The 18,873-nt window shown below is 45.6% G+C and overlaps 1 protein-coding gene across 2 annotated transcripts in view; it reads left to right on the top strand.

The window, feature by feature from the left end:
* The window catches only part of MON1A (MON1 homolog A, secretory trafficking associated), a 322,574-nt gene that overhangs the window by 78,338 nt on the left and 225,363 nt on the right, over window positions 1-18,873 (top strand). For both annotated transcript variants that reach the window (XM_069644145.1, XM_069644146.1), the window contains exon 3: window positions 1,511-1,981. In XM_069644145.1, coding sequence (XP_069500246.1) covers window positions 1,511-1,981 — 471 coding nt within the window. The remainder of the gene's footprint in view (window positions 1-1,510; window positions 1,982-18,873) is intronic.

Genomic DNA, 18,873 nt, shown 5'->3' with positions numbered 1-18,873 from the left:
AACTCAGTTTTCACTGAGTAAAGCTCAAATAAAAAAAAAATAAACAAAAAATATATATATTTTAAGAAAGTTGACCCCCAAGTTTCAACATACTTTGGTTCTCTTTGTTTACTTTCTCAAAGTTTGATTCCAAGTTCCACCCTGCAGAATTTCTCTTCATATTAACCTTCTCGATGCATTCTAGTAACTCTGACCTCAAGTTCGAGCAAGCAGCATTTCACCATTACTTTTCATCTTCATAAGTTTGGTTTGGTGTCCGAAGTTTTTCCTTCATTATGTTTTATTCACTCTGTATTCACTCTGGTTCCTCCCTCTTTTCACAGGCTTCCTTTCATGCACCTCCACTCCATCTCAGTTTTGATCTGTTACCCTCTCTTAGTCTGCTCTACTTTGCACACCTTCCCATCAGGAATTTCACGATGGCCCCGGCATCTGGGTAATTTCTTGGACCATCGCTCGGTTCTGGTGTCTTTCTTTAATTCTCATCCAAACTTCTGCTGTGCGTCTGTCTGACATCTTCCAATTCTCTAGTTCGGTCTATTCTTTGCTTCCACACAGACTTCTTGCTGACATTTGCATCACAGCATAACTCCTGACACTTGCAGAGATGCAAGTGTCCTGACCTGTTCACTTTCCTCTCTGTTTACCTTTTCTTCCAGCCACAGTGCTTACAGTCCCTGTCCCATGACTGTAGTTGGAGAAGAGAGGCTTCTCTGACTCCATGCATGTACTCAATGCTATTGTGGGCACTCATCAAACCCTATGAAAAAAACAAGCTCTGCTCTGTTCTTTGTGATGGAAATGGCCCATTACTAGTGGCTTCTTTTGAAGTAATGTCAACTCGTGACTCCACTCCTGTTTGGAGGTCCCTTCTCCTTCATATATTTGTTTTCTTATGTCTTCACTCCTGGATTTTCATACCTAGATAGGGAAGTACACAGGGGAGCCCACTGGCTCCCACCACCCAGGCTACATCTTCCAACTTCCGTGGGTGGAATCCCCTTCACACTCAACATTCCAGACACTCTCCTAGCATTCCGTTCATGACATCATACCTACCGTTCACTCCCCATGCATTCAGGACACAGGGGCCAAGCAGGAAAGTCGATCACAACATACCTCCTTCCGTTACACCACAGACAAGCACGCTTCACAACCAGAAAGCACTGCACACACAGTCATAGGAGAGTCAGTCACAACAGACGCTTCTCTTCGTTTTTTTAACAACCTAATTCTTTTGTCAACTTCTGTCATTGTTTTGTCTAATATGTTATTCTCTTCCCCCATTCCTGTGACCCACTCACCATCTTTTTCTTTATTTCCGTATGCTCATTCGTTTGAACTTAGTTTCTCTAGTCTTTTAAACTTTTTTTCATAATCTTTCTCATTCCTCCCATGTGCTTTCATTTTTTTCTCGACTCCTCCATTTTGGTTCCCTCACATTATTCTTACTACATCGTCTGTGTAATCCCATTGAATTGAAGTATTACTGATCTTTGTCTATTTTCAGGGGCTGGTCAGGATGGAACAATGTTTGCTCACACAAAGTCCTATGAAGATCTCACAGCAGACGATGAGGGTTCAGCCTCGGAGAACCTGTCTGAGGAAGGAGAAGAGAAGAGGACACACTTCACCAACATGAGGCAAATCAGCAAAGACTTCAGTGAGCTCAGCACACAACTGACTGGCGTACCCGTGGACATGGAGGAGGAGATGCGGGATGGCAGTGAGAATCAGCTGGAGCCGCCTCCTCAATCCTCCCGCCGCCACTCTGTCCTGTCTGTGGAAAAGGAAGAAGAGGACATGACCATGGATGCCTGGCGCTTGCATCAGAAGCATGTGTTTGTGCTCAGCGAGGCTGGTAAACCGGTGTACTCCCGTTACGGGTCCGAGGAATCCCTCTCCAGCACCATTGGCGTGATGATGGCATTGGTGTCCTTTGTGGAGTCCGAAAAAAATGCAATACGCTCTATCCATGCAGGTAAATAAGATTTAACAGACTTGGATATTTTATAGCACCATACAACATGATTTCTTCAGGGGTAGCAAGCATACACTGTGTATTAGGCTGGTCTCATCTAGGCCACACTTTTGGCTCAAGTATATGGTCAGGTCTTAGGCTTGTAAAGACTTCATATGTTAAAGGTATTTGTATGCGTACGGTCACCACTGCTGTGGTCCCCAGGCACTCATGCAATAAAGCTTTGTGAGTTACTCAAGTTACTCTCGGCTTAAAATGTGAGCAAGGCCTAATCTATCTTTCACCCCTCTGAGGTCAACAAATGGAGTGCCATTAGTTAGGGTAACAGGCAGCTACAACCTCGCAGACACACCATTAGATTATATGTCTGCACTTAACCATGCACTTGCCACCTGCTGGCCGTATTTGTATTTATTGCTTATTTATTGTATTATCCCATGTACTGCACTGCCCCTCCACCCCCCGCACTTTCCCACTTCCCCCTTCCCATGCACTTGCGCGATCTGAATGACACCTGGCCTAGTATGATCGTTGTCTGTCTTCCCTCTGTTCCCCCTCCCTTGCCTCGTCGCGCCTTGAAACACTTGTGTATAGGCGCTTTATGAATGCCATATCATACATCATATCCTATAATGCTGTATAAAAACAAGTGTCTACTTCGATGAACATCTACACTAGGCATCACGCCTTCCCCGCTCAAGGTCTTGGTTGCACTAATGCAGGCTTAAATGAATGTTAATTGGACACTTCCACTACCAGGGTTGGAACTATGGTACATTTCCACATGTGAACGTGCTTTTTGCCCATTTGAAATAACAAGTGCAAATGCTGTCTGAACATGCATGCACATTCACATTGGCACCAGCACACATGTCTGCACTTTCACAATCACAATGATGCTACTTCAAAGACCCTGTCTTGGGAGGATAGCTCAGGGGCAACGCGCTCGCCTTGGAAGCACGACGACACGGAGCAACACAGGTTCGATCCCCCGGTCTGCGCTTAGAAACCTCTGGGTATTAAGCGCATTATAAATAACCAATCATAATCCAACCCTGTTGTTAGGGTGGGCAGCGTGCAGGGTTTACGAGTTGGGCCTTGTCTCGTCCACACTTTGTTGTTAAGAATATCAACAGGACCCATCTTTGGAAATATTTCCCTTGCAGTAAGTAGGAGAGCTGTGTGAGTTAAGCACTCACTGGAGAGGTGTATGTGCACATCACAGGCTAAAATGTCTGCAGGACCGCCTTAGCCTTTCACCGTTCCTAAGTCGATAAATTGAGTGTCATTACATGTGACAAGTGTATTTGCACGGGCGTTAATGTGATTACTCACGTGCAAACTGTGCGTATACTTGTGCAAATGTACTGTAATACCGCCATCGTTCGAATATTATCTAGTTTCCCTAATACTGCCCTCTTATGCTTTTGGGTAAAGACCTAGCACTTTTAACGTCAAACAAGTATAGACTTTATGGCCTTGGTTTTATTGATTTAATGCCCTATGGTAGAATTGTAAAAAGTGTTGTTGGGATTACTGCACGGGGTTGTATTAAGGTACATTTGCAAATGCCCTACGGGCCAGTCAGAGCCTGGCTGGCGGTTTTTGCTGGCTCATTTTGGAAACTGCATAATTGGACAAGTAATTGTGAAACAAGTAATGGCAGTTCTTAGTCAGTACGTGAAGAAACTGCTCAGCAGGACCCATGTCAATCCAAAACATACATGAACACAGCCCTGTGGTTTCAATGCATCTGTGTTGCATCCAATATGATTACTGGCTTAGTTCTGCTGCTAGCTTTGCTCACTTAATTTTACTTGCACATGACCTTTTCTTTAGGGGTGTTTAGAAAGGTCACCATTGGTTTTGGACTATCCTGATGGGTCCAGCTTCTTTTTGGATCTTAATAGACAGAGAAGTTTGAACGAACCCTCTTTGCTGTGGTGTGGTGTGCAGTACTGCACCATCCATTTATTTCACACCCCTAACGTAAGCTGTCTGTCTTCTTGTTGCTGATAGATTTTATCCATCAGCAGTGATTTTTGGATACTGAGGCTTGAGTCGCATTACTGTATCTTCTCGGGTTGAATGCGTAGTCGTGGGTAAGGATTCTTCTTGGTCTGTGTGGACATGTCACAGTAGGGCTGGTTTCACAGGGTCTTCGCTGTGATGGCACATAAGGTCCACACAGAATCTTTTAAAGCCATTTAGACATCGGCGTCAGCAGTGTTGAAATGGCGGCCATGACAAGGCTGTAGAGTCCCAGGCATGTCTAGAATATTCTCTCTGACTACTTGGATGCAGTGAAGAATCCTGAACATTAATGATCGAAAACGTATTCTATGGCCAATGAATTTAAAGTCATGTTGCCACAAGGCACCTGCAATTCTAAATTCAATTCCTTGATGCACTTGGACTCTGTCCTTGAGCATGCTAAAAGTCTTGTAAAAGAGATTGTTTCATACAGAAGTATGCCGCTATCTTGAAGTACATCAGTGTTGCAAGTAAAGATCTCCAGCATTTTACAAGGCCAAGTACTTGGCACAGGAACCACCTGCTCACACCACCCAGGTATGTCTGCACCAGCTGAACACTTAGTGGCCAGAGGTATCTATGGATGACCTCCCATACACACTTACATCACAATTAGACACACACGCAACCATGACCGACATGCATAGAGGGAACCTAACCAGGATGTCGTAGATACGTATTCAGAGAAGCTCTGCCATCCTTCAGTGTATAATTTAGTTGCTGGCAACATGTAATGCTCTAGGAGGTTAATCATCTTGCACAATGCCATGTTTAATGCACTAATGAATGCAGTCGTCTTGACCATTAATGCACTCTATAATTCTCCAGCCTATTCGTCAACTGCTAGGCTATCGATGGCACTTGAAGAGCAAGATTCAGTCTTTCCATTGCAGACCCTTCATTCACTGTGTGCAGGAGGCTGCCCAACAAAGGTTACTCTTTCATTTTCTGTGTGTTAAAACCTTATTAGCATTTTTCAGGTGAGTAGAGAGCAATGGGACATAATCAGAAAAAATATAGTAGTACTACATTTTTCAATTGCAAATAATAAATATAGGTAATAAGTTCCTTAGAAGTTGCATTAAATTAACACTTTAAATTGGCATATCAAATAAACTTATTGAATACGTTTCTTAGGCACGAATGCATTAAGTTACAAAGTCAAATAAATAAGGTGGCTATCCAATGTATGTTGGAAGATAATCAATATTGGGGAATTCAAGTATTTTCTGATGCAATACCAAAGTTTAGTGTGAGATTTAGGTTTATTTCTTTTCAAATATAAGCGAAACTGCTGCAGTTTATCTTGAAAAATGTGTTGAGAACCGCCAACAGGAAACAGAAAGTAACGTAATACCTGTCCACTTGGCGATACAAATGTTTTATAGCCGTAGATATTAGGAAGTCGATTAATTTTTTCTCCAATTGTAGGTTATTGGGATATGTGCAATAATAGGAATAATTCAACGTATAACCTCTGATACCGTACATATGGTTTGAATATTGACACATTTATACATAACCTCTTTTAAATAAGCATCAATCGTGTTGCAATGCCTAGTGGAATCTGCTTAGATCACATGCTGTGCATAGGCCGACATCTAGTGGAAGCTGTGGAGTATTACAGTTTGTTTTTCGAAACTCGAAAATGGGCGTCGACACAGGGCGTGCCAGTAATACTATCTATCCCTAGTGTGACGTCCCCTGTACCCATGATCCCTCACGCGTCTAGGACCCTCAGATTGTTTTTTTCCGCCAAACTGGTCGCAAGCATTTTGCGGAGTTCCCTGGCTTAAGCCATAGTTTTGCAAAATATTGATCATTTTACCCCTTTCTCCACCCCAACGTCGAGATACTGAATTTCTACACTCGACGCCGGATCGGAGAGGATTTCGACCGTCGACTGCACGACGGATTTGGGCCTCGAGGCTTCCCTCTCGGCCCGGGCCTGGGCCGCTGGCCTCGGCCCTGCAAGTAGGGAGAGTGGGGGGTGGTCATACTCTACACTCTTGTAATATATAGATACACTTATATATTCCTACATTTACCAGCCCGCTGCCACAAGGTGCGTATGGAGGGTACCCCTTTCCAATTCTGCCCCAAGTGCAATCGCAAATACCCTTGGGTCAACAGGCACGCCACGTGCAACCTCTGCTTGCCGAGGGACCACCCCGAGGCAAATTGCAGAGCCTGTAGTAGGTTTAAGCCTAAAACACTTAAGGACCGTTGAATCAAGCGTTGGGCCCACCACGCCAGGTGTCAAGAGGCCATGGCAGCGGAGGGCGCCTTCAGCGATGGCAGCGACGCCATACTTTCGGACGGCGAGGGCTTTATGGCGTCGAAAGACAGCCGAGCGCAAGTCCCCGACCTCGGAAGGTCGACCGGCAGGCCGGCTATGGGGAACACCCCCGGCGACACGAGCGCTTCTGAGAGGGCCCTAAAACACACGGGAAACACTCCTCCAGTCACGCGGAGGGAGGGAAACAACAAAGGAAGCAGTCTCTACCCACTTCCAAGCCCGTAGAACACTCCACTCCTCAAAAACAGAAAGACAAGTCCAGGTCTTCTGATAACACCAAAACCCCTGCAAAGGCTACCAAGTCTAGTCAGGATAAATTTGAAAAACTCCCAGAAAGGGTAATTCCCAGTTCCAGAGAATGGACCAGTGTTGACATAGATAGGGTAATGTCAAGAATGTCATCTTTGGCAGATTTCTATGCACAAAACCCAGAGCATTTTCTTGCTTATACTCCCGACGGGTCAGCACCCTCTGGCTCTAAGGATCCTATACCTCCAAGTACAAAGTCCCACTTTGAGACACCAACAGGGTCTTCAGACCCCTTCTACGTCCAGCCCTACTCTCATTACCAGGGAGAGACATCCTTTGTTGAAGATCCAGATTTGGGCATGGTGGAGGAACAAACTGGGACAGGCTACTATGGGGATGATGAGGATCAAGATGAGGATCAAGATGAGGAGGAAGAAGACCCATACAGGGTAGACTCCCCAGTAGAAAGAGAGGCCCCGGTTACCGACTCCCCTGTCGACAATCAGCCGCTCCTGAATGAAGTGCTGTCTCGAGCAGCCGAACATTTCCACATTGACACCCAGGGTGCCCAGGAGGAAAGAGACTTCGCAGAAGAGTTAGTGGGGGAGAGGAGGCCTATTAACACTCGTAAGAGGGCTGGAACACCCTTATCATCGTCCGAGGCTCCTCCCGACAAGGAGAGCAAAAAACTGTACGGGTTAGGCAGGAAAGTGGCCTCCACTTCCGCCTACCAGGCAAGGATTGCCAACTCCACCACCCTGTTGGCCAGCTACAACTGCCATCAGTGGGAAGAGGTCGCGGCACTCATAGACTCCACACCAGAACCCTTAAAGAGCCAATTGGCACGAGTTTCAGCAGAGGGAAGAGCCGTGTCCGGTTGCATTTTAAAGGCAACCTTTGATGCCGCGGATAGCGCCGGCAGATTAATAGCAGAAGGAACTGTTATTAAGAGACACGCTTGGCTACGCCAGTCTGGTTTCAAGGCTGAAACACAAGCGTCATTATCGGACAAACTGGTGAAGCCGGATCTGTTGTTTGGTAAGGCGGTCGAGGATGCACTAAAGAATGCTAAGGACGAGTATGAAACACTCAAATCCCTAGGCCAGCTAACCACTAAACCCCCGAATCAGAGAGGGAATGGCAATTTTCGTCGCCCACGCGGCCAAAATTCCTAGAGGGGTTCTAACTATTCCCAGGGGCAGGGTACACAGTGAAACAATAATAACCAGCAGTCTACCCAGGGTTACGGCAGGGGTTATAAGAGAGGACGTGGTAGAGGTAGAGGCAGCCCCAATAAAGGAGGGGGCACGCCTCCACCGAAATGGTGATGCTCCGTTTAGGGTCCCTTCTCACGCAAACCCCAGTAGGGGGACGCATTTCCAACTTCACCCAAGCTTGGGAAGGGATCACATCAGACAGATGGGTGCTGTCAACAGTATCCGGGGGGTACTGTATAGAACTACTAGAGCGTCCCCGAGACCATCCTCCACGACAAAGAATACATTCTTTGGAACACCAGAAGATCCTCCTAGAAGAGATCGTCAATCTGCTAGCAAAGGACGCGATAGAACTCGTCCTGGGACACCAGGTAAACAAGGGTATTTATTCAACTTACTTCCTTGTGCCAAAAAAAGATTTGACAATGCGCCCAGTATTGGACTTACGGCCTGCCAACAAGTATGTCAAGCCCCAAAAGTTTTGCATGACAACTCTCCAAGAGGTAATCCCCCTCCTAAAAAAGGGGGATTACATGGCAACATTGGACATGAAAGATGCCTATTTTCATATTTCCATGTTCCCAGCGCACAGAAAATACTTGCGCTTCAAGGTGGACAGTCGGCACTACCAGTTCAAGGTACTGCCCTTCGGGATAGCTTCGGCCCCATGGGTATTCACCAAGGTACTGACGGTGGCGGCAGCACACCTACGCAGGGAGGCAATCCTGGTGTACCCTTACCTGGACGACTGGCTCATCACAGGGGAAACCCCAGTAATTTGCAGAACAAACATTCAAAGGATCGACCTCCTCTTCGAATTGGGCTTCTCAATAAACGATAAAAAGGCAAGTCTAGTGCCAAGCACATCCAAACAATTCTTAGGAGCTATCCTAGACACTCAAGAGGGGTTGACCTTTCCTCCAGAGGAAAGAATTCGGAATATACTGCTGCAAATTCCGCAATACCAGTCCGGTCGCCAGATAACGGTACGCAAAGCAATGCGTTTGCTGGGCATGATGGCGTCATGTATTTACCTGGTCCCCCACGCGCGCCTGCACATGCGTCCCATGCAGGAATGGTTGGCGAAACAGTGGTCTCAGGCAAGTGGTCAGTGGGACGATCTAGTGGTCGTTTCGCCAACACTGGTACAAAGCCTTCTCTGGTGGAAAAGAGAGAATCTGTCCAAGGGGAAACCCTTTTACGATCCCGAGATACAGGTGGTAGTCACAACCGATGCATGCCTGACGGGGTGGGGAGCTCACCATCTCCACCACACAGCTCAGGGTCTCTGGTCTCACGCAGTGGAGAAAGAATCACATCAACCTTCTAGAGCAGAGATCGCCAAACAGTCGATCGCGGGCAACTAGTAGCTCGTCTGAGCCTTTTCAGTCGCCCGCGCTGAAGATACCGAAAAACAAACATTTATCCTAAGTTATATTATTTAATGGTGCTTTTTGCAGCCATGTTCCGTGTTCAGGATCCGAACCCTAGTCTGCCCAATTGCAGGCAGAGAGCTTGGCTACTGTGCCACTCTGAACTGCTTGTAAATCCACTGACAAATGTCAGTATCACGTTATGCTTCTGCAGGCCGCCTGTAGTACCACAGTTGGCCTTGTGCGCCCCCACGACAGTCTTTCTTAAGCAAGCTGCTCTTGTTTGCCAGAGATGTTGGAGGGGCTGGGGCAGGATCAGCATCATTGTGACCACGCAATGAAAATATCACAGTAGCACTGCTGCTCGCCTGGAAATGTTCAAAATAATATTTAAAAAATGGTGCAATTTCTTTCCAAATTCCACAACGTACATTTCCACTTTAAATCACTTCCATGACACAAGTACACCCACTTTTAGTATATTAAGCAATCCATAGACACGCTGTACAGTAGAAGCCTACCAGGGTAGCTCAGCAGGTTGACAGACCGATGCTGAGATGTTATATATTCAAAACTACAGGTTGTTAATCGTATGACTTTTTGCAATGCATTATAAAAAAAAAGTGCTATACAATGCGTTTGGCCATGGTATGGGTTGGGCTGGTTGCTTGCTGATATTCAGGGCTGATGTGGGGATATTTCTGCCCCTGAGAAAATCAAAAGTTGGCATCCATGAACCCACAGTTTAATTTCCTAAAAACTGCTGTCAGCATAACAGAAGCATTTGTGATTAACCAGTTTGACAAGCATATAACATCTTTATAAATATAACTTGTGCTAAAACACAGAGGGGCACACAAATAATGATAATGATGTGTTATTTATATAGCGCCTTAATCCAAAGCGCTTTACAGAGCACATATTTACATGCAATATCACCCAACTGAAATTGGTACTCATGTATCGACCTCAGAAGGATGAAAGCCTGAGTTGGCCTTGCCGGGATTTTAACCTGCGACCTGCAGATCACGCTCAGATTGCAGCAGCGAGCGCTCAACCCGCTGAGCTATCTTACTGGCAAATAACAGAGTATGTGTGGTGTCTGACAAAAAAAAACATTTCAAAGAAAACTTTTGTGAACGCAAGCAACATTTTTCAATTTGGAAATTACTTTTTTTTTTAATTTGGAAAATAATAGTGTGCCTAGCATGTAGAAAGCCTGCATAAAACGCAAAGGAAGGGGCACAAAAATTACAGGATATTTGTGTGGTAGTCCAACAAATATCTGTCTTTTTGAGACAGCTACTAATAAATAATAATGCAACAAAGAGGTTTTTGAAGTTCTTAATATATTCGTGAAGGCATATGTTATTCCATCTGTTTATAGAGGGGGAAATAATCGAGCCAAAAAAACATTGGTAAAAATTCCGAGGCTTATAAATATCCCCACCCTGATATTGCCTGCTCGTAGCTCTCCACTGTTGGCCTCCACTACAAGTAGCTCTACCTAACGTAAAGGTTGGAGACCCCTGTTCTAGAGCTTCTGGCAGTATTCAGAGCGCTTCAAGCTTTCGAACCCTACCTTTTAAACCTGTCAGTGCAAATCCGGACGGACAGCACTACAGCCATGTTCTACCTGAACAAACAAGGAGGGACTCGCTCGCCAAATCTGTCCAAGCTTGCCCAGAAAATCTGGATATGGGCACTCAGACGGAACATCTTCCTGTCATCGCAACATGTTCCAGGGGATCTCAATTCCCTAGCGGATGCTCTGAGCAGAGACCCCCTCCCAGAGGAACACGAGTGGTGTCTACACAGAGAAGTCGTAGAAGATATCTTCTCTCAATGGGGTTTCCCCACTATAGACCTATTCACCACAAGCGAAAACAGACAATGCCCAGGATTCGGATCCAGGTTCCCCCAACCAGACTCCCAGGGGAATGCCCTGTGGATGAACTGGTCAGGGATGTTTACGTATGCTTTTCCACCAACTCCTCTAATCAGGAAGGTGGTCAACAAGATGAACAGAGAATCGATGACGCTCGTCCTGGTTGCTCCCATGTGGGAGAGACAACCGTGGTTCCCACACTTACGCAGACTGGCGGTGTGCAAACCCATCAGACTTCCGAGCTGGTACAACCTATTGTCCCAGCACCAAGGTCAAACAGTGCACCCTCAACCCAACTCAATGAACCTGGCAGTATGGCTTCTGAGGTCATAGAGTTTGGACATCTCAAATTACCACAGAGGTGTATGGACATCCTAAAAGAGGCTAGGAAGCCCAACACGAGGCACTGCTACTTTGACAAATGGAAGAGATTCGTAATCTGGTGCCAGAGTAAGCAAGTCAACCCAGTTGATTGCACTCCTTCCACTATTGTTACTTACATGCTCCACCTGCTGGATGCGGGACTGGTTTTTAACTCACTGAAGGTACACATGGCAGCCCCGTCAGCATACACCACTTCCCATAACAAGGTGTCGTGGTGGAAAGTACCAGTAGTTAAGGCCTTCATGGAAGGAGTAAAGAGACTTCACCCTCCTATTTCTAACCCACCTCCAGGATGGGACCTTAATGTGGTGCTATCTAAGCTCATGGGCCCCCCATTCAAGCCCATGCATAAGAGCAGTCTCAAACACCTGACTTATAAAACTGCCTTCTTAGTAGCTATTACCTCTATAAGAAGGGTCAGTGAAATTCAGGCTCTGTCAGTGCAAGATCCCTTCTTTACTGTCCATAAAGATAAACTGGTTTTACGTACACACCCTAGGTTCTCACCTAAGTTTATTTTTTAAATTCCATGTAAACCAGTCCATCGAGCTTCCGGCTTTCTTCCAAGTCCCCAAAAGCTCGGCTGAGGTGAAACTACACACACTAGATGTGCGTAGGGCGGACCTCTACTATGTAAACAAGACCAGACCGCTAAGGAAAATAGATCAGCTGTTTGTCTCCGTAGCCACAGGCAGAGAGGGGGATCGCATCTCTAAAGGTGCCATCTCTAAGTGGATTGTTAACTGTATCCGACTGTGTTACTCACTTTCTGAAAAGACTCTGCCTTTCACGCCTAGGGCCCACTCCACAAGAGGCATTGGGGCCACCCTGGCTTTTATTGCAAATGTACCCCTTGACTCCATTTGCAAAGCAGCTACTTGGAGCTCTATTCACACTTTTACTCAGCACTACTGCATTGACATTCATTCCAAGACAGATACACAAGTGGGACAAGCGGTTCTAAGACATTTATTTGCTCATGAGCCTTCTCACATCCCACCACCTTCTTCAGGTACTACTCGCTAATCTATGCACAGCATGTGATCTAAGCAAATTCCACAAGCCTCAGAAGGGATACATTACTCACCATAATCGTATTTCTGATGCTTGTATCTGCTTAGATTCACATGCGACCCTCCCTTCCTCCCCTCTGAGAGAAGGTGCATGGATGCTTGTTGTCTTACCCTTCTACCTTCTATCTGTACTCGTGCTACTTCTCATGCTACCTCATGTCAGAAAACAAAAACCACAATCTGAGGGTCCTAGACGCGTGAGGGATCATGGGTACAGGGGACGTCACACTAGGGATAGTATTACTGGCACGCCCTGTGTCGACGCCCATTTTCGAGTTTCGAAAAACAAACTGTAATACTCTGCAGCTTCCACTAGATGTCGGCCTATGCACAGTATGTGAATCTAAGCAGATACAAGCATCGGAAATACGATTACGGTGAGTAATGTATCATATATATATATATATATATATATATATATATATATATATATATATATATATATATATATATTTATTTATTTTGCACTTGTAAGCGAAAAAAACAATACATGGTTATAAAAGTAGGCAGCTCCAACATATTACAACCTCTAGCAAGTTCAGACACTTGGTCACACATGGCAACCACCTTGAGAGTCCACGTTAACCGGGGGCCAATATGTTCAAACTCGTGACACCTAAGGCGTCATCAGATGGTGCAGACGGTATGTCCACGGAAATCTAACAGGGTGTCACCAAGCCTGCAAAGGGACCATACTTGGCATTATGCTCAAATGGCATGGAAGGTTCGCAGCAGGGGAGTGGATCACCAAAACACTACAAAAGTACACTAACTAGACCATACATGTTGTTTAGAAAAAAGACCAGACTATATTAAGAGAAATAGGAGGAGATGATGCTCACTTGCCCCTGATCCCTTCATCCTGTATCAGCATTGGGTGGCTTCTCAATAGGAATGTATTGCAACAGATTTTCAGCTCCTTCAATGTCCCCAAAAAAGGTAGTCCATCCCATTCCAGAATACCCTGAGCTTGGCAAGTTGAAGCAGACCTGCTTTGATACCACAATCCAAACAGGCTTTCTTTATGACATTCAGGGACTTTCTGTTCTTTTCAGTTGCTGGTGGGAGATCCAGAAATAAATTAATTTTATGCTCCTGAAATGTCTAAATGTTCTTAACCTCTGCCGCTTTCAGAATCTTGTCTCTATCTCAGGAGTCACTCCGCTGTTCCAAAAGTGTGGGGCCCACCAATGAGGTTGACTTCGCTTTAGACGTAGGCATTTTAAGCATTTGTCTATGTATATCAGGATGTCTTTCACCTCAAGGTCAAGCAGTTCAGGGAGCCAGGTTGAGAAAAAAACGATCGGGTCATTCCCCTCCGCTCCCATTGGGAGACCGATAACATGCACCTGTGAAGCTCGGATTGCATTCTCGAGGAATTCAAGTCTGTTGTCTGTCATCTTACTACCCCTTACCATCGACTGCGCCTCACGGTTGATTTTTCTGCACCATGGATAATGTTTATGTGCATTGTTTGTCCAGCTCTCTGGTCTTCTGTTCCAGAGTAGAAGCTCTAATTTCCAGTTAGGCCACTTTCTCCGTCAGTTTGTCAAGCTAGCCTTGCCCCACCGTTTAGCACAGTGCTCAACACCACGTCTGGGTTATCAGCTCAAGGGAAGGCAATCGATCCGGCATCCCGGCCACCGTCGCACAGCAGTTAACACAATGTCCAGGGCAACTCTCATGGCACAACTTTGTAACTAAACGGTCCTTCATTCGGCCGGGCCCAGCCTCTCATTGCCGAGCTTCACCTGAAGGAGTCAAGAAACGGGCATATGAATTCTGTGGAATTAATGATTAAGTTAGTCACAACGTTTTCTCTGTGGTGGATAGTATTCAGGAATATTTTAGTATCTCTAATAAATAGTTTTAATGTTGGTGAAGGAAAAAGACTATCAGGTGTGTGTTTCAATAATAAGTAAAATGGAGAAAATTACTGCAGATTGCTCATATATTATAAGTAGCTTTTTCTCAAAATAAAGGCTTTTTACAAAATGTTTGCGAATATAGATGTATCGGATGGCATCCCGCAAATTCCAAATTCTTAGACTTCAATACGTTATTCCATTTCCTTTAGTATTCCAAAAAAAATTGGAAACCAATTAAATAATTGAAAAAAAATAAGGCTTTGACATTCATACTGGTAAGAGGATGTGCCCATATTTTTTGAGAAATATGATGGCTTTGATTGTAGTACATAACAAAGTGGTAGCCATTTTCTATGCATTCTTTAACCCTGGAGATCATTGAGGTACAAGTTACTAATGTTTGTTTTAAGTAATCCGTATAGATAATGCCTCCTTTTTATGTTTTTCGGGATACAAAATTGTATTACTATTATTTAACACATTTATAATATCATGAGGCCCCAATATATTCCACAATACCCTGAACTGATTCAGTTGTAGCTTCAATATTCGGTGCATACAGCAGCAATCCATCGTCATGAACTGATATTTATATTTCTAATCGTGATACCATTAATGTGCCTCGATTGCAAATTTGACAGACTAAGGGTTCAATAACGAACAAGAAAACTGGAAAAAGGGAGCATCACTGAAGAGTTTTTTTTTTTTTTTTTATAAAGGGAGAAAGATTCAGAAAAGCAAGGATTCATGAATGTACTCGCTGATGGAGCAGACTTCAGTCCTATTTATAAACATATTATCAAAACTAAAAAAAGAGATTAGCTTTAGTTTAATGTTTTTTTTTCAGCATCAACTACTACCAGTCCCTACGGAATTCCCATCTAGTATAGTTTACAGAGGGACTGCCATTTCTAAATCTGATTGGCCGGCTTGACAATACTACCTTTAACTTTATCCAGGAGGCTAAAACCTTGGCATATGTCATAGTTATTTAGCAAAGATCTATACTTGACATTAGAAAGTACAGCATTCTCTTTACCATTCATAGGCAGAACAATTAATGTTTAATTAAGTGAGCCTTCCATTTTTTACAAGGCTCACACTCAGCAAAATCAAACCCTTCATTCCTTTGCACAATACAATCTTTCATCCCTCATCCCACTGCACCACTTCCGCATGGTGGTTCAGGTGCTTGTGATTTTCCCACATTGACTGGGGAAATGTCCTCTTGACCGTGCTCCCAGTCACCCATCTGGCCCCCATCAAGGCTATCCACCATACCGCAGCCTGCCTCATTACAGGCGCCCTCAAATTCCACCACAACTCTCCCTTCTTTACTTTGAAAGCTTTAATGACTTCATCTTCTCACCAGGGTCCTATTCAAAACTTCATGCATCATCTGTCTTGAATGGCACACCAAAATACCTGGCGGCTAAACTCTACACCTTGATGCTCTTGTGCCACCTATAGCAAATCCTTGAAAAGGTAGGAGTCAAACTAGACTGTAAAAAGAAGAGCTGCAAACTGTCCTGCCACACCCAACCCTCTGGAACTCCATCTCACTGCAGGCTCGAAATACGTCGATCATTTTCCAGTTCTTCAAAACACTAAAAACCTACAATCAAAAAAATTATTGGGGGGTGGGGGAAGTTTTGAATGCATCTGAACCACTGGCACTGCTCTGGGCTTCCTTCCACACCACCGTTTTTTAGCACGTCTCTGCTATTTCAAAAGAGTCCAGCCATATGCAAATCAGTCCGGTACTGAAACTAATGGGACCAGCCCAGCCCGAACTACTAGCCCAGGTCCCCTGCGCACAGTAACACAAGCAACCCCAGACATATTTCGTCCTTGTTGGGCCTCATCAGTGAGGTGCAGCTTGGTTCCCTATGGACTGCCAGTTTTGGGGTGGCGCCATGCCCGATTTTCATATGGTCTTTCCCCTTCTGTAATGGCCTAGCAGGCTGAAGAATGATGGTCTGGAGGGTTGTTCACAGCAATTCCAGCGATTAGGATTAATTCCAAACCTTTCAGCCATCACCTCCTTTTGTTTTGCATAAGTCACCCCAGTATGCCCAGACATGGGTCCCGAGCCTGCTGGGCCTAGAGACCCAAGCTTCTCCTCGCTGAAATATGTCTGGGGATGCTTGTGGTCTCGTGCAGAAGGGATGTGACCTAGCAGTTCGGGCTGGACTTCCCCTTTTGGGGTGGGGCCAAGCCTGATTTGCATATGGTCTTTCCCCTTCTGTAATGGCTTGGCAGGCGAAGAACGATGGTCTGGAGGGTTGCCCCGAGCAATGCCAGTGGTTAAGATTCAGTCTAAACATTCCAGCCATCACCTCTTTGTTTTTGCTTTGTCACACCGAGTGGGACGGGTATGCCCAGACATGGGTTCCGAGCCTGCTGGGCCTAGAGACCCAAGCTTCTCCTCGCTGAACTATGTCTGGGGATGCTTGTGGTATTGTGCAAAAGGGATGTGACCTAGCAGTTCGGGCTGGACTGCCCCTTTTGGGGTGGAACCAAGCCTGATTTGTACATGGTCTTTCCCTTTCTGTAATGGCTTAGCAGTCTTACGAACGATGGTATGGAGGGTTGCCGAGAGCAATGCCAGAGGTTGGGATAAATTCCAAATCTTCCAGCATTCAGCTCTTTTTTTTGTTTTTTTGTTTTACATAAAATACTGAAAACATGGCTCTTCCATCAATAACTCCCACGTGACTAAATCCACGTTTTTCCACACTTCTGCCAACATGAATGCGCTAATGTCTAAAAACGAACTGCCAAAATCTGGCTTCCACATGCTCTTGAGCTAGGTGTGTGCTATAAATGATCAAATTAAAATAAATTCGTAGTTTGAGAAAGTATTCAATGTTCCAAATATATGATGGGATACAGTGTGTAAGCTGGATTTCTATAATTCTGCAGGCAGCCAATCGCGTCCACGGGAACTCCATTGATAAACAAATAGTAATAGCTTCCTTGATTTCAGGCATATTAATGAACGTTTGCTGCTTATGAAACTCAATTTTTTTTTTTTGTTCGAATACACGAAGTAAGAAACCTTTCAATAATCTCTTCCCCTGATTAGGCATTGTAAATAGAATTAACTTGCATGCTAACAAAATACCCTTAGTTGAAATGGCACTATTTCCATTTTGTTTTTTCAATGGCTGTCGCATGAATCTTCGAGTTTTTAAATAGGAAATAGTGAAATCTGTCATTAGAGACCTGGAAACCTGCTTTCCTGCAGAACACTGAATTATATTAATAACCTAACTTGTGTAATACAAATAAATAAGCATGGCTATGCAAGGTGAAAATAGTTCATTCATTATGAGCTATTTGTTTTCAAGTTCCATTCAAATCATCTCAAGGACTTTGTGTCAAGGTTGTCGCGCCACAAGAAGGTAAGTCACTTGTTTTCCAAGGCACCCTAGGACGGAAACCTCTTCCCGGGATCGCTGGCTGGCAGGGGTCTCCCAGGCCCTGTTACTGGTGGTAGGTAGAGCCTGTCTAGGTTACCCACCCCTGTGCCAAAGGGCCCAGGGACTCTCCTGGGCCTGCCTGCTAGCATCTTGTACTTCTGTTAACGCACTGGGGTGCAAGGGGCCTTCAGGCTCTGGATCTGGATGCAAGCCTGAGGCGCAGTCCTGCTTTCTGATTACCACTTCTCTAGCTGATTGCAAAGGGCCTTGCACGACTACCTCCGAGGTTGGTTTTGGGCATGACAACTTGACTACCAGTCATCCGACTGAGGGCTTACTGCCTTCCGTTGCGCCCTCCTAGGTCAGTGCAAATTCTTCAGAGTCGGGTCATAAACACACCCGTGCCTCCCGCACAAATGTTGGACCCCACAGAGTACAACATGCCTTTGTGCCTTCTGCCCCAGGGCGTGGCACAAACCTGCAAAATGGCAGCCATGCGCGCAGCAGAGCCTACATGCTCAGCAGCCATTTTAGATCCAGACATTATGCCGCCTACGGCTCCTTCTCCCTTGGAGTGGGCAGCGCAGGGGGAGAGCAGCGTGCATTCTCCGGAGCTCGGTTCCAGCCCACATGCTTCAGGTAACTGGCCTCCAAAAGGGTATCTGTGTAGCATTCAGCCTTTTGGGTATACTTCACAGGTCTCTAGGCGTGCCAAACTTGACAGAAGGCTCAGAGCTTCAGAGGGCTGGACTCCCGCTCCTTGACCGCTTGCGAGGACAGGTTCTTTGAGTGCTTCCTGCTCCTTATGTGGTCGCAGCAGGGCCCCCAGACCCTCTGCTGCTGGCAGTGCTGCCTCCGCTTCCAGTGCCGGCTAAGCTTCCTCCTCCACCCCCCCTTCCACCTCCTCTGCCCCCGCCAAAGGCCCCTCTATTGCCGGTGCAGCCCGTGGGGGGGAGGGTACTATGGTTGCACTCCCACAGGACCTGGACACCCCTCCTCCTACGTAGAATAAAGCAGGCAACGATGTAGAGGACGATGAGGTGTCTGCTTCGGTCAAGGACTTCAACGACTGTCTGCAGGGC

Source organism: Ambystoma mexicanum, chromosome 2p (genome assembly GCF_040938575.1).
Source record: "Ambystoma mexicanum isolate Mex_15411 chromosome 2p, UKY_AmexF1_1, whole genome shotgun sequence".
Lineage (NCBI taxonomy): Eukaryota > Metazoa > Chordata > Amphibia > Caudata > Ambystomatidae > Ambystoma > Ambystoma mexicanum.
The sequence above is the reverse complement of the archived record's forward strand: the minus strand, read 5'-3'. Positions and strand labels throughout refer to the sequence as shown.